The following is a 16188-nucleotide window of genomic DNA, read 5'->3' on the forward strand; positions in this document are numbered from 1 at the left end:
TTCTTTAGCTTAAGCATCCATGCTTAAAAATAAACGTTTTGAGTCAGTATTTTAAAGGTCTAAAACTTTATTATCTAGTCTGGTTTCCTAGGGAGATAAGTTGCATGTCAGTCTGCCCTCTTTCTACCAGATGCATTTTTTTTTCCAAGCAGCAACCATTTTCAGTAGAACTAGAGTGGGGAGGGATCTCAAAGCTATTCCAGCAGCTTTTTCATAAAACTGTACCGCTGTTCATAGGGAAGACTGAAGTGCTCCTTCATAATGGAAAACTATAATATGAGCTCAGCCCTTCTTAGAGTTCAGAGAATTCACACAGGACTCCAAACAGGATATATTTCATTGGTTTTGCTGGTCCTGTAACTGTTTTGTAATACAAAAGAGGGAGGCTCTGTGAACAAGGCACTCTAGCCTCGCTGTTTAAAACTTTCTAGGTCATGTATTTATTTATTTAAATAGTGCCCTCTGAGTGAGGGGGGAAAACCCTGTTTTTCCTTCCAGTTTCTACATCCCCTTCCTCTCTTGCGTTGTTATCCTGTTGAAAGTGTTTTTACAGGTAGTTATCCTTTTATTTATTGGCCAGCATTAGTTATTACAGTGAAGTTTCGGCTTTATTAGTCCCCTTTTCTGGAGCAGTAATTTCTGTACTATTTGTTGTCATCCTAGGCTTCCTTTTATCTCAAGTTACAAGTATTGGTTTATGTTTAGCTTTGCGTATTGCACAATTTTTACCAAACTTGTTGTAAATGTCCCAACAAAAAAGAAAAATCCTCTAATTTCAGGTATAATTTGGGTGACTACAGTGGAGAGATCATGTCTGAGGTCATGGCACAGCGGCAGCCAATTAAACCTACCTATGCTATTCCCATCATTCCTGTGACTAACAACAGTCCTTTTAAACATCAAGAAACTATGGAACTGAAAGAATTTAAAGTTAACAAAGTGAGTAACGGTATTTCTGAATATCAGTAACCAAGTTATAATTCATGCTCTTAGGTATACAAGATGCAGAGGCTTTAGCATATGACAATATGGAAGACATTTTTAATTTCTTGGGGTGGGAGGAATAGATTCTGAAAATGGAAATAGACTAGCAAGGCTGCAATTGGAGGAAAATACTTTGTTCTGCTGGCGTTAAGTTGCATACAGAATGGAGTAAAACATGCTTTTCAGTTCGAGTCTGGACCATGTAACCTAAGAATGTCATAGCCTCTAAACTTTTAGAGGAATAATAATAATACAATAGCCAGCACTCTGTTTGAAATAATTAGATCTGTATTTTCCACAGAAGTATTGTTTTCTGTGTTCTAAAACTAAACCTATGAATTGTTTTTTAAAAATTGCCAATTTATTCCATAATTTTAGCATTATAAGTATTTTGCAGTATATGGAAAAAGACTGATGATAGCCTATAAGCTATTGGATATCCCTTAAGAAGGAAAAAAGAAGTAAAGGTCAATTACAGACAGAAATGCACATGCAGTTATAATAAATTCTTAGACAAGGGGAATATTAACATTTTTAATATAGTCCATAAAGTTCAAAAATTCTAAACAAAAATGATCTGTTATCTAGATATTGGACAAAGATAAGAGTCATCAGTTAAACCTTTTCCACTGCTATTTTGTTCTGAGTTCATGTTAGGTATTTTAATTTTTGTGGATTTTTGTTTTGTTTTTTTGGTGGTGGTGATGTTGTAAAGACATACTGATATCTCCAGGATGCTGTATACCTTTTTCTGTTAGTTAAAACTGTTTTTGTATTCAAGTGAAGTATCAAATCATCTATTTGATTTAGACAGCACTTCTTAATTTTTTTTCCCACATTGGCTTTAATTTTTGTCATACAAAGCACAACTAGTGTGCCAAGAGTTTAAATTATTTGGTAACACATTATATAGGTCAGGTAGCACAGGAGAAATGCTGAAGTACAATCTAAATTAAAACAAAGGCTCCTTGTAATTGAATAATATCTGACAGCTGATGAGGATCTCATAGGGCTTGAATCAGTTAATACTTCTGTTGATAGAAGGGCCTTATAATTGAGATTGCAAGAGTATATTCTGTTGATGACTCTGGGTCATCTTTTTGCAGAATTTTTTTCTTTGCCTAATTTATAGGTCTCAACAATGTAGTCTTCAATATTGTGGTTTCAGATACAGTGTCTCTGCAGAGCTTGAAAGAAATCTACTCCTTTGAAACTTGCTAAATCCACCTCAGCTGAAAATTGCTCAGTATGGGGAAATGTGTTTAATTTTCAAGAGTGTTTTTTTGAGGTACTAGGTGTCTTTAAGAAGTCTAACTTCTACTTTTTGCCTTTTAAAACACTGTTTGGTACTTAGTAATTGCCTGACAATGAGTAAATGCCTATTAACTTTAAGTGGTAGAAAATAAAAATGATGCATTATGACGAAGATTGGATATGTTTAGATGCAGTTCTCCACAGTAGTATTTTATCTAGTGTCGTCATTGAGCAAGCGGGACTTGATTTCTCCTTATCTGGTAAACGCTTCAATTACTGGAAGTGAAATACAAATTTTGATGAGGTGATTGCTTGTATTACTTTGAAGGTGGTAGAAAGATGAGTTCACTTTTTAGCTTGCTTACACAAGAGTTTTATAAAACTCCTGTTTTAATTTAACTTGCTTATGTACATAACTTTAAGCTTTTTTTTTTCTTGCAGCAAGATAAACCTGATGTTATTCGACCCAAAAGAAAGTATGAGAAGAAGCCAAAAGTCTTACCTTCGTCTGCTGCTGCTACTCCTCAACAGGCGAGTCCTGCTGCACTGCCAGTCTTTAATGCTAAAGATTTGAATCAGTATGATTTTCCTAGCTCAGATGAAGAACCTCTCTCCCAGGTAAGACCTCCAGGGTTTTATGCTGGTTTGGGGGTAAGAATGAGAGTGAAAACAGTGAATTTACCAGCTCTCCCCCACCCCCCTCACCCCCTTCAATTTTAAAGGTTTTGTCTGGTTCTTCTGAGGCTGAGGAAGAAAATGATCCTGATGGTCCTTTTGCCTTCCGTAGGAAAGCAGGCTGTCAGTACTATGCTGTAAGTAAAATTTTCTTATATATCATAAGACAGGGTGTTGTTGTAGAAAAAAATCTTGTGTTTAATTGTTTAAATTATTTTAAGCCTCACTTAGACCAACCTGGCAACTGGCCGTGGAGTAGTCCTAAAGAAGGAAGATTAGGAGATGTGCGCTATCGATACTGCTTAACCACCCTCACTGTACCCCAGAGGTGCATTGGGTTTGCACGAAGGCGAGTCGGCCGTGGTGGAAGGTAAGCTCTCCATAACTGTTGTTGTAAAAATGTTGTGAATAAGACACCTCTCAAAGAAGTAAAGTTACAGTTCAAGAATGGAGACATCACAGAAGTTGACTTCTTAAATACTTCTGTTTTGATATTGTTTCCTCAGCTGATGAATAATGCTTCCGTTTTTATTTTGCTATAGTGGAAGCAGTATGATACTGTTTACTTTCATGTTTCTAGACTTTTTTTTTTCTTGCTGGCACTCCCAAGTTCTGAGGTGAAAACACATCTGTGTTTTCATTTGTAACTGATGTTTCCTATTAAAATGATTTGCACAGTCATCTTCAATCAGTAATTTTTAAAAATGGCTCTATCTGGAGGCCTACTGTGATTTCCCAATGTTAGAAGAGAAAATTGGGTGGGAGGAAAGCCTAAGAAGTGACAATAGTTGCTAAGTTTTGGACATTTCTCCCCAAAATGAAAGCATTAAGAACTGTTACTTCAGATGTTTGCGTCTAAATTTCTTAATCAAAAAAGTATTTCTAAATTATTTAATGTATAAATGTTATTTCTTAAGTATTGTTTGACATGGTTTTTTAATTCAGTCTGAATGTCATCTTTGGTTACAGCTTTTTAAATAAAAGAATGATTTGGTTTTTGGATGAACACTGAAAACCTATTGGCATGTTAGCAAATCAGACTGGAATATTAGCAAAATGAGAATGGGAGCTGAGGGCTCTTGCTCGTATTTTGCAAAGGGGGTTGGCAGATAATGTGTGACCACATTTGGAGCTGCACGTGGTAGTTGTAGGTGTATTCAGTGTATGTGGGAGGAAGTCATTTGGATTGAAGTTGCTTTAGGAGGAATTTAGATTGCTTTTTAGTTAAGTTAAGCAGGTCTATTGCCCGTTTTTTGCGGGGGGGGGGATTGTTTTGGTTTGGGGGTTTTCATGTGTGTGTGTTCATTTTATTGCTTGTTCTAGAACAGTTTTGTGTAGCCTCTACCACTTCTTTCCCTGTGTCTTCTCCAAGCCTAGGTGAAAAACTAGTGATCTTCCTGGGGCTTTTCTTACCACCGCCTAATTCTGCATTTTTTTCTGTTTTTTAGGGTGCTTCTAGACAGAGCACATTCGGACTATGATAGTACATTTCGTCAGCTGGATTTGGAAATGCTTTCCTCATCACAACACTCTTCAATCAGTCAATTTGCCAATACCTCAGAAACAAATACCTCGGACAAATCTTTCTCAAAAGACCTCAGTCAGATACTAGTCAATATCAAATCATGTAGATGGCGGCATTTTAGGCCTCGGACACCATCCCTACATGACAGCGACAATGATGAACTCTCCTGTAGGAAATTATACAGGGGTATAAATCGAACAGGCACAGCACAACCTGGGACCCAGACATGCAGTACCTCTATACAAAGTAAAAGTAGCAGTGGTTCAGCACATTTTGGTATGTTTATTTTGACAAACTTACTTCTAGAAATTTTAGACTTGGCTAAGAAAAAACAGAATATTGTTAGGTCATCCATACTTTATGGTTTACGCTGATAGCAGTCCATCTTCTCTTTTTTCTCTTTCATTTGCTTGATTGAATGCTTATGCTTAGTGCTGGCAGTAGTGTACTGCATCTCAAACTTCTGCAAATGCTACCTTTGTATTTAATTCTGATTTTAGAAATATAATGGTTTAGAAATGAGTTTTGTACAGGGTTTAATTTAACTCTGAAGATCTGAATTTTTAAAATTAAAAGTACATTGGTTGGAACATTGATGAAAACATTAAGCTCCAGATTTTCTTCTAATATTTTTTTGTAGTACATGGTGATGGTGGTGAGGAATGTTTAACTAAAATGTTTCCATAGATCTCAGTGTACTCGTGAACTCCCATCCTTGAGTTTTAGAAATTTGTCACTTTCCCATCCAAAAAAACGCCTAACCCAGGCCCCTGCCAGTGCTATGTGCATCTGCTTGTGCTTGGCAGCACTCCCAGACAGATCACCTCTACGTTGTGTCAGCTAGTGGCAGATTACATGTTGTGAAACCTAAATTACAGAATTGAGGGCCTGACCCTAAGCAAACTTGATGTGGAATTATTTTTGCACTGCAATACTGCTGGACAGCACCTCTCTTTATATTGCATTTTCCATAGTGGAAGACTGATACCTATATGGTTAGAGTATAACTCACATAACTCTCAAGTTTTGATCCGTCAGTACATTAAATGACATCTTAATATAGAAAATAAACTGAGGTAATTTTTATGAAGAAATGCATATTAGAGTTCTCTGCCATTTTCTAAGGATTGCAGAATCATTCTTTCCCTACCATACTGAATTATAGCTTTGGGAAAAAAAAATTAAAAGCTGGAGAATTTGGGGATAGCGCAGGGAGAGATACATATATCTAATAACTCCCCAATGTGGGATGTTTTAGTGTGCTCAGACAGTGAGTCCTTCCCTGGTGTCTGATGTCTTTCATCCTCCTGTTTTCCAGATGTGTTGTACGCTACCTTGTCTTCCCTTTCCTCCCCCTCACATTTTTTCTTAAAATTATTCTTCCTTGCATTTTTAGACTTAGTGGGCAGCTTTGTTCTACTCATTTCATGCTTTTTTTCCCCTGCTGTCCTAGAGTATGTCTGTGTGTCACCCTCCCCCATATGCTTTTTTTCTCTTTTAAACCTGCTCTTGCCAGGAAGTACATTAGGGCTAAGGCTTATGGCTTCTGATTGAAGTGTGGCTTCTCCCCCTCCCCAACTAATGTTTCAAGCTAGTAAACCAAGTCCAGTACTTAATGAGAATATCATGTGGCTGATGGTCAGAAGTGTGCTAAAACTGTGCTAGGCAGGTTGCCAATGTAAAAACAAAATTATGATGTGTGATAAATAGATTATAAATACAATATAAAGTGCTTATAGGTAATACACTCTGTCTGAAAATCACATGAACTTAAATTGAGTTCAAGGTGTGTGTGTGTGTATATGTACACAGGCATGCATAAAGAAGACTACCTTTTTTCCTTAAACTGTAAAGATAATTCCTAATTGAGGCTAAATAAATTAATGGAATTCTTACAGCAATGAGTTCTGTACAAGGTTTTAATTGCATTGGGTGTATTTTGACACTTGGAAAGTGTTTTTATGCCTGTCTATAGATAGATATGTATATATGTGCTTAGAGTGTTTCGCTCATTCTCATTTTTCATTCATTCAGCCATTTGCTCATGGTCGGAATTTTACACAGGTGGTTTACCTCATCTGTGTAAAATAGAGTAAATACTGAGTGCTTACAAAGTTAACTGTTGTGGCATTTAGATTTTTTTTTTTTTAGTGTTTGATATGGGAATAATATACTCCATAAAAAGCATAATTATGTCTGGTTTCATATATTTACTTTAATTACCACAGCCCTTTGGATAGTGGTTTGTTATTAACACAACCAGGTAGATTGTACTCATGAATAATTGTAATAAGGATTCCTGTAGTCACTTGTGTGTGTGTGCGTTTGTGCATACATGGTATAATGATGGTCATCTCTTTAGGGTTAGGTGTTTAAAAAGAGTATATTATTTAATTCATCTTAATGCCATTCTGTTTTCTGGCGTTCTCCTTTTTACTGTCCTGAAGACTTATTTAAGATACGTTGTCTCCACAAATTACAAATATAAGTGATCGTATGTCCTTTGCCTTTGGCTTATTCAAAGGTGCGTGTTGGGGCTCCAGCTGTTTATTAGGTCTTCTCACTTTCTGTAGCAAATATTGTAAAAAATATAGCCTACCTAACATCTGTACTGAATTTTTTCTAATGCTCGCTACACCAGATTGCAATCCTGTTGTGTCCCTTATCCTTGTTCTTAGCTATTTTTAAAGCTTGGAATTTTTTTTTTTTTTTAATGATTGTTTTCTTTGCCTTTTAGCTTTAAGTGGCAGTAGGTCTTGCTGCCAGAAAACAGTGACTAATGCATCTCTATTTTAAAAAACCCTTTATCACTTCACTGCTGCTGTGAGTTGGGGTCAGCCCAAATTGCTTAGCTTTAAGATATGCTCATCTTGACTGTATACTGCCTGGCAGAGGTGGTCATGTTGCTGTGCCTGTTGCCTATCATCATGGGATACATTTTTTCTGGCTCTGTATCAAAGTAGTTTACAGAAGTCTTTTAAGTCTTTCCACCTGGAATGTCCCACATAAAATGCTGCTGACCTGAAAAGCAAAGTTTTACACAGCAATTTTTACAAGTCTTTTGTACACAGCCAGCAGAGCTGAGAAGTTGAGGTGGTATCTAAGTTTTCCTGCTAATCAGAGGACTCGTTATGAAAGTGCTGGGACATACCATTGTTACCTGGCTATAGGAAGCACTGATTTTTTTCTTCCTGAAGAGCAGAGAGAGGTTTTCTCCAAAGAGCCAAGCATAAAGTGATCATTTTGAAAGTGCCTGTGACCCTGAAGAAATGCAAGGTATCCTGGCACTGGCTTTTGAAGTACTCAGCAAAAAAGACACATGGAGGATGAAGTTTTTGCATTGAGATCTTCTTTATCAGTTGACAATGGATGTCTGAAAAAAAATCTCTTAGAAGTTATCTGGAAACTAGGCTCATACTGGACTTGTCATGTTTTGAAGGGTAGTATCCGAGAAAAATAGCTTCATTTTTGAAGAGGGTGGTTCCTGTTCATTTCCCTGAAAAGCTATAAAAAGACATCTTTTGCCTTCTTGAAAAAAGGCATTAAAACCCCTCTGATTCAAAGGTCTTCCAGCATATGGCATACAGTACAGTCCTAAAAAAAAAAAAAAGGTGAAAGTGTTTAAAAAAAAAACCCAAAACATGATTCTTGTGGAAGAGTAGGTGTTGTTCAGTAGGGAAGCTATTCAGTCTGGACAAAGACAAGATTACTTTTTGAAAGGAGCCTGTATTTCTGACAATCTCATCAAGTCTAAAAACTGTGATACTTGTCTTCAGAGATACAGCTTATGTGTCTTAACAGTCTGAAACATACGGGAGGCATGAATGTTCAATTGAAGCATTTGTGTCCCAGCAATTTAATCTTCCTTTTTGTATTAATCAGTTGACCCATCTCCAACTGTTCTGCTAGGCAAGCTGAAATCTTCATACTGCGTCAAATCCTGGCGAGACTATGCTTTCTGTTGGAAATCTGCTATTAAATATCTTGTATTCGTATTTTGGGATGGCTGTATCTAGTAATCCAAAGATTGTGAGACACTTGAAACTGTATGGCTTGTATAATTCTGTTGTACCCTTGTGTTTAGGAAGCAGACCAGAGGTACAGTTGCTAGTGAAAGATTTAGACATTTGTTCCTAGGCTCTGCAGTAAGACCAGGCTACAGCATTACATTCTATTCTTCTTTTCTGTTCTCTTCCTCCCAAAGAATTTGGGCCACTTCGGAAAGAAAGTCTGTGAATCATCAAAACTAAAGAGACTGGCAGCTGACTAGAGTATGCTTGATAAATTCAACTTCTCAAAAAGTTATGAAGCATTTTAGCAGAGGCCTTAGTCATAGTTGAAAAATCTTGAGGGAGTAATTACGTTTGGTATTACAGATACTACTGTGTATGAAAGCCTACAGGCATCTAGAATATCATTAAAGAATCTAGAATAGCTTATCTCAAATGTTTTCCTGCAAACTAGAGATGTAGATGATGTGCTGCAAGTTGTGCTTCAGTGTTCAATAACTTCTTCTGTGGGGGTTCCATGGTATTCATGTGTTTTCTTGTTTTCTTGTTTTTTTTTTTTTTTTCTGGCAAACTTGGATGCTTTTTTGCATCTCTCCTAATCCACTTCTAAAAAGCAGTAGTTTGCACACTTGTGCTAAAGGGTCTAGCAGGGTTCACTGTGGGCTGTGCTTCTGTCTCCCAAATGTGATGTTAGCATCTGTATCTCTGTTTTGTAATCATGGCTGATAGCTCTACTGTTTTAGGTACTTTACACTGTCCATTATTGAGGGTACCTGCACCCTCCAACCTCCTTGACAGATAGGTCATTCTTCAGGTTTCTCTTTCATCGAAAGAAGCATGAGGAAGTTCCCCAGTCCAATTTGCAGTTTGTCACACCAGAATAGAAAGATATGTCCTGCCATTTTTCTGCTTTCATGCCATGCCTGGTTGAGTTCAGATCTCTTTATTTAACCCTTATCTGTAATAGTCAAATGCCAGAGTCTGGCTTACTGTTTTCATTTTTCCAAATGTCTATTTCACATTACTGGATAAACCTGTTCATGAAAAATACTGGTATTTGTAATGGTCATTTTCCATTATCACTGGAACTTCAGTCTTGGCCCCTTCCCCCCTACAAAACTACAGGAAACTCGGGAATAACAGAGGTGTTTGTAGCCCACCCTAGACTTACTTGAAGGAGAAAATCTTCAAAAGGGAAAGCTTTTTTTGTTCTGCGAAATAATGTAAATGGGGTTGGGGGGAGAATCAACCCTTACTAAAACATCTGAGCACTTTTGGAGACTTTTGTGATTCAATTCTCTATGCAGAGAATTTGTATTTACACTATATTTTCTTATTCAGCTTCAAAACGATTGGAGTAAGGCCTTGCCCTAAATTGCCTTTGGATCTTTGGGCCTGTGGAAGCTGTTAAGCTTTGCTTGCAGTCTGTGCAAGGGTGGTCACATACATAATTGCTGAATAGGTAGTGTGGTCACATACATAATTGCTGAATAGGTGGTGTGCATCCCAAATGGCCTGCGCTGTATGTCTGGAAATTCCTGTTAAGAATGTGGGCAGACTTGATATAAATATGTAACAAGCATTTCTAGCTTTCACTCAGTTGCCAGTAAAAATCCTCATTAATAATTATTTTCTGACCATTTTTCTTCCATTAATAAGTAGGGAGTACCTACATAGATCTTAATTTCTGGCTCTAGAGTTCTGACGTAAGGCATTTCATACTAAGGTCTTTTGGCTAAAATAGAAAGCGTTTGTAGTCATAAACAAGGGTCTCATGATTCATGTTCTCATAGAAACATAATGTCTAACAATGACACGTTCAAAAAAAATGAATCTTCTTTTCAGAAAGTGAAACACCTTTGGGCCTGGTGTGTCAAATACTAAATCACACTGATTTGTCTAACTCTCTCCAATCTTCTGAATTCACTGGTGAGAACTTGCTTTACAGTAGAAAATCTTTAACCAGGCAGTTACGTAAGCCAGATAACATTTCTCATAAGATATCAAAATGTGATGTTTTGAATTTAGCATTGTAAATGGTGTATTTGCTTTGCATGCGCTTTGACATTAGTAACCACTAATCATTCTCTTGTACAGGATGGGATGCACTTGTGTATTTTTCTTAAGAAAACATCATAGCTTGATACGTCATCTTCCTTTTTCCCCACCTGTTTATCAGTGCTGTATTTACGTGCTTTCTCAGTTGGAATCTCTAGTTACATGATCTTTCTTCTGTTACCTGGTTAAGACTGCTTTTTTTTTTTTTTAAATGGCCATTACCGCAGCTAGAAGGATCAGGGAAAGTGTTAACACTGGATGGATTTTTAAGAGAGGCTTTCTGAACCCAAGATCATCTTGATAATGCTTCAGTTTTCTTGTTGAGATTGCATTTCTCCTCATGAGACCACAGACTTAACTTGATGTTTTGAAGCAGTTGTTTATCTTTCATTAAAATCTAATCTAAATATCTAATTCTTTAGATATTTAGCAAGACTGGCGGACTTGCAGAAATGTTCAGTCAGGCTCTTTAAAAGTTTCTTAGACTGCATTAAGCTTTTAAAATTTTATTCAAAATACACTTGCCTATATAGGTCATAGTGTTCACTCTGTAAAGCTTGCTTAGTTTCCTTGGCAAATCTAGTGAGCATCTCCCATTCAGGAAATCAAGAGGAAGGCTACTATAGGGACCACAAGTTTATATATACACTACCTGCTTCCCAGGGTATGCTTCCTAGTTCTTGGAAAACTAGTTCTTGCAGTCATTTTTTTCTAAGTGTGTACTTTCCCACTTCAGGGAACCAGAGTAACAACTAGCAAGTCATCTCACAGTAAAACTTGCACTGGTAGTCAGAAGGGTAGTCAGAAGGGGAGACTGTCGCTGCTTACCATACAAGGCCCAGTTCTTAGAGGTTTCATGTCCATGCAGCTTCTGCAGCTGGCCCTCATTTTCACTGGTTTGGCCTCTTCTGGGAAGGGCTTGAATTTTCAGAGGAACAAAACATGGGCTGAAGTTTCTTAAGGCTAGTACATGCAAAATGCTGTGATCAAACTAGTTAGCAGTGTCAGAGTAGTCTTATACTGCAGTACAAAACTCCTGAGGAATATGGATCTTTGAGAAGTCTGTCATCACTCTTGATCTGTGCTCTGGAAGATGACACTCTGAGTATCACAGAATCACAGAACAGTTGAGTGGCAGCATCCTACAGAGCTGGGTAGATGAATGACTAGAATTGTTCGGTTGAAATATGTTATTTAGTGACTTGATTTGAGGGGAAAATTTTTTAATCTTTAGGATAATTACAAATCAGTCTTTCTTATAATTGTTTAAATTATTGAAGGAAAACATATGCATAGTGCGCCAGCTGTGTAGTGTGTTCTTAAACACTTGAATTATTGCACAGGTTAGTCGTGACTGCCAGTAAGAAGATGCCTAAAACATTTCGTAAGCAGTCTCTTATCCTGTTAGTCAGTCTCAGTACTGTACAGCACTTCTTTCCTTGTCTTCGTAGCTGTGAATCTCTGAACCTTTTTCTTCCTACCTTCCCATCATTTTTGCAGTCTGTAAGCCATAATGTTTATCTGTTTCTGATTTGCTACAGAAGTATATCAGTCACTAGTACAGTCGCAGAATAGATGTGTGTTGTCCCAAACTGTTGAGTAAAGAAGATAACACAATGTACTGACCTTAAAATTCTGAATTATTAGAACCTGATTCAGAGATACCAGAAACAGTTCAAAAGCATATTGAATTGTAACTGTTTCAATTCAGAAGTGTGCTGTGAACAAATTAATAAGAAACATTCATGTAGGCTATCTTCTCTGTAAGCTGCCTATCTTTTGAGAACCATCTTGAGATGTGGATTACTCTCAACAAGAGCTGTCTGTTAAAAGTATCCTAACCTGACTCTTACTGCATAAATAAGTAAAGGGTCTTGGAAAATATTATAAAATAATATATTTTCCCCAAAATCTTTTACCTATGAAAGACAGTTGAGACTCTCTGAAATGATAATATTCTTACTCATACTGTATCAGTAGAGTTGGAGGTTCCGTTTTTTTCACTGCACAGAATCCAGTGAAAAAAACAATGTTATGCTGCTGTGCAATTTAGTACCTTTTGTAGCATTAAATAATTACTGTGGTATGATGGAAGCATGACCTAAATCTAAACGCTCTGGCCCTAGCATGCTGTTTAAACAGAGCCTATAAATAATGCATTCCTTTCTAGGGCTAGTCAAGCAGTAATGAGCTTTAAAATCTTATGCATCTTTAACCATTAAATGTTATACTTTGTCCCTATGAATAATTATTAAAATATTGAACTTTGGAGAAAATTTCACATGAGAAACAGAAATAATCCAATGGAAGTCTGTCTTTACCCAGGACAAGGAGCGCTTAACAAAAATTTGTGCTTAGTTTATTGTAGGGTTTTGATGTGTGTGTGCGTGGGGACATGGGGTTTTTCTGCTTTGTTTTGTTTTTTACCTTGAAGCTCTTAATTTCAGAGATGGCAGTTTTTCAGTTGTCAGTTACTCTGCTGTGTTATTTTTAAAGCCTTGAAGGCCTCCAGTAACATCAGGAATATATAACTGTATCATAACACTGTTCTGAGTTACCAGAAACATGGTTGCTGATTTAAATGTACAGAAAAGGTCTGGGCTTTCTTCTTGCTTGCTGTTTTTTCCAGGCAGAAGAACAGTGCGTGACACCAAAAGTGATAATCATTTTTGCTGCTCTTACATTAACATGTTTCTATGACTCAGATGAAAGATTTTCAGCTGTACCTTTTCTCACTTTTATTATATAGAAGAGATAAGGCAATAAAATTTCCAGAGAGAATTCTTAGAGGCGTTGGGGTTGGGTTTTTTTTTATTATTTTTCTTTTCTTTTCTAGATGATACAATGTTTGGTATCTGTGCAACTAAATGTATGATGCCTTTGCAGGCAGAAACAATGTTCTCTGCAGTCCATATAATGAACCCATTAATAGCAGTTACCTTTTTCTGGTCTGCAGTGAATTCTGTTTAAATGACTTTTTTTAAAAAAAAGACAGCTGAACTTAGAGCAGCTCTCTGAAAATTTCAGGTTGTGCCTATAGGTGTAGAGCAGAGCTGTGTACAGCGAAGAGACTCTTTACTTCACTGTGCCAAGCAGATGGGTGATTTCACAGGAGAGCCTTGCTTGATTCTATTTCATAGTTGTATACCACAGAAAATGAAGAAATAAGGTTAGATTAAATAGATGGATTTTTTTCATATAAAGTACATATTCCTTATGCAACAAAAAGAATGTTTATAATAATTTTCAGGAGCAACTTAGGCTTATCAATAGACTTCTCTTTTTTTTTTTTTAAGAGGGTAAAGTACCCTGTCCCAGTTTGCATGTCTTCATCAGAAATAATGATTCAGTTTTCTTTGGATAGCTGTCAGTAATGTTGGTAATGTTTCCAGTGAAACATTTACTCAGTGAAGTTAGTGCTTCTTTACATGCATCTTGGAGAAGTAAGAGTTAGCTTACATAATTAACATCCCTTACCTCTTCTGGTGCATGAACATATCTGTGTATGCTGAAAATAGAAAAGGAACATCAATCTGATTGTTTTAAGAGGCTGTAGCCTGTAGTGGTACTTCTTGGGCAGTGTTTTGTTTCTAAATTGGATGCAACAGCTTAATTCAGAATCTTCAGCAAATCTCTGGTAGAGTTGTAAGCAGCGTTTTGAAATGCATAGTAGACTTTTGGCTTTAATGCTAGAAGTAGCAAAAATGTTGGTGAATGTCTTAAATGGAAGAGCTGAAAGAAATTGTACTCCATATTTTCTGATATGACAGGTTAATAGGTATCTCTGTTGCATTTCAAAGCTGAGTTTTGTAAGCGTTTTTAGCTATTTGAGCAGAAGTAAGGAGTTTGCAGTTTGAATACAGATGAGGATGGTGTTCATAGTGAGGGTTACCTCGTCACTTGTCTGCTTTGGTAGCTATATAACTGTTTTCATGGTAGTGGGAAATTTTTATAGTTTTAAGGGTCATAGACTACTTATGAAGAAATACAGAGATGCAGAATTTGAAACTAATTCTTCTAAATGTCACTTCCAAAAGAACTTGGAAATACTGTATTAAAAAAAAAAGTTATAATAATGGCCATTCGTAAACAAATGCAACTTGTCTGTTTAAACTCCATTTACTGTATTTCCAAAATAAATCAGCATTTTTGGAGTTAAACCAAAGATAGAAGACATTAACTTTCTGATTTATTGCATTGCCTATGTGCTTACTAAATTTCTATTTTATAGCTAAAATCTAAAATAAACTTAAGGCTTAAATTGGAACTGAATGCTCAAAAATTTTACTGACCCCTTTCACTTCTGTGCATTGGTTGTATGATCGTGGATGTCTCTCTAATCTTTTAATTCAAAGATGGTGGTAAAATGTATCTTTTTTTTGCCCCATTTTCCTATTTGTCAGTCTGTAAAATGCTTTTACCAGTTTACATTACATCATTTTTGCCAACTTGTTTCTAAGCAATGTATTTACAGAGTCTCACTGTAGAATAAAATATCTTATTAAAGGTTCCATGTATTAGATACGATTTAGTATCTTTAGCACTACATGGTTTAAAACATAGTTTCTGAATTTTTGAGATTTTTGGAAACACTAATACCGCTCCATGTTACTGTGAATTGGTCAGTATAAATGAAATAGCAATACCAGAACTATAGTTACATTTGTTCTGCCTGCACTACTGCTGTACTACTTTTCTCAGCTCTCCACGTGCTAGTCTGTGTGAGTTAAAAGCTTTCGTAGTGTAAATTTGGTTTGATGGCTTAAAAAGTCTACTAAGGGGCTTTTTGTTTATATGATGTAGAATTAAAATGAAAGTGAGCTGCCAGCCTCTTGAATATCTGGTTTATAAATTCTAATTTTTTTTAATAAGCATTTATCAATGGTATTTCTTCTAAACTATTCCCTTAGGAATGACTCTAAAACATTGAAGAAATGCAGCAAACTGAAATGAGTTTTACCAATAAGAGCATTAGGAAGTTGATTTATTACGGCAGTAATAAACAAGCGCTGTATGCCTAGTTGCTGTCCAGTTTTATTTAACTTGAATGTAACAGCTGAATAAAAATCTGTGAATTTAAGTGCTCAGATATCAAAGTGCTAGTGGTTTCCAGTATGTAGTGGAATCTGAAACTGTTTTAGGAAAAGCCGTAAGTATGCTGGAAAAATGCACATTCAGCAGTGTTTGCTGTCTTTCCAAATGCTGATTTTCATTTTGATTAGCCATTTTTATTGACCTGTTACTCAAGTTTTATACAGTCAGCGTGGTCATTTCTCAGAGTCCTTGATTCAGTTTTAAGCTGACAACTGAGACTTTTGTTTTGGAAATGTAGGTTTAAAAAAAAAAAAAAAAACAAACCAAAACTAATGTCTTATCGGGCTAATCAGTGAACTGTAACTTTTTTCTGTTGGACATCCCCTTGTGAATCTCTACAAATAACACTGTTTTTATCAATTTTAATGCTTATGGTCTATCTGGAGAAAATTGTAGTTGACTTATCACACGTTAACTAAGGACTTGAGAGAAGGATGTAGTTTCGTCGTATTTGGTATTGATTGAGTTGCTTGTATGATTGCTTTTTTTTTGTTTTGTTTTTTAAAGACTTTGTACTGTGATGACCTGCACAGTTGTAAGCATGCTCAGTTTTGTGTTTTCAACTAAATTTAGGCATAAGCTTTCATT

The 16188-nt window shown here is 36.3% G+C and overlaps 1 protein-coding gene across 3 annotated transcripts in view; it reads left to right on the top strand.

The window, feature by feature from the left end:
- The window catches only part of EPC1 (enhancer of polycomb homolog 1), a 69188-nt gene that overhangs the window by 48794 nt on the left and 4206 nt on the right, over window positions 1-16188 (top strand). For all 3 annotated transcript variants that reach the window (XM_026101535.2, XM_026101533.2, XM_026101534.2), the window contains 5 exons: window positions 780-939; window positions 2680-2856; window positions 2961-3050; window positions 3135-3283; window positions 4362-4714. In XM_026101535.2, coding sequence (XP_025957320.1) covers window positions 780-939; window positions 2680-2856; window positions 2961-3050; window positions 3135-3283; window positions 4362-4714 — 929 coding nt within the window. The remainder of the gene's footprint in view (window positions 1-779; window positions 940-2679; window positions 2857-2960; window positions 3051-3134; window positions 3284-4361; window positions 4715-16188) is intronic.

This window comes from Dromaius novaehollandiae, chromosome 2 (genome assembly GCF_036370855.1).
Source record: "Dromaius novaehollandiae isolate bDroNov1 chromosome 2, bDroNov1.hap1, whole genome shotgun sequence".
NCBI lineage: Eukaryota > Metazoa > Chordata > Aves > Casuariiformes > Dromaiidae > Dromaius > Dromaius novaehollandiae.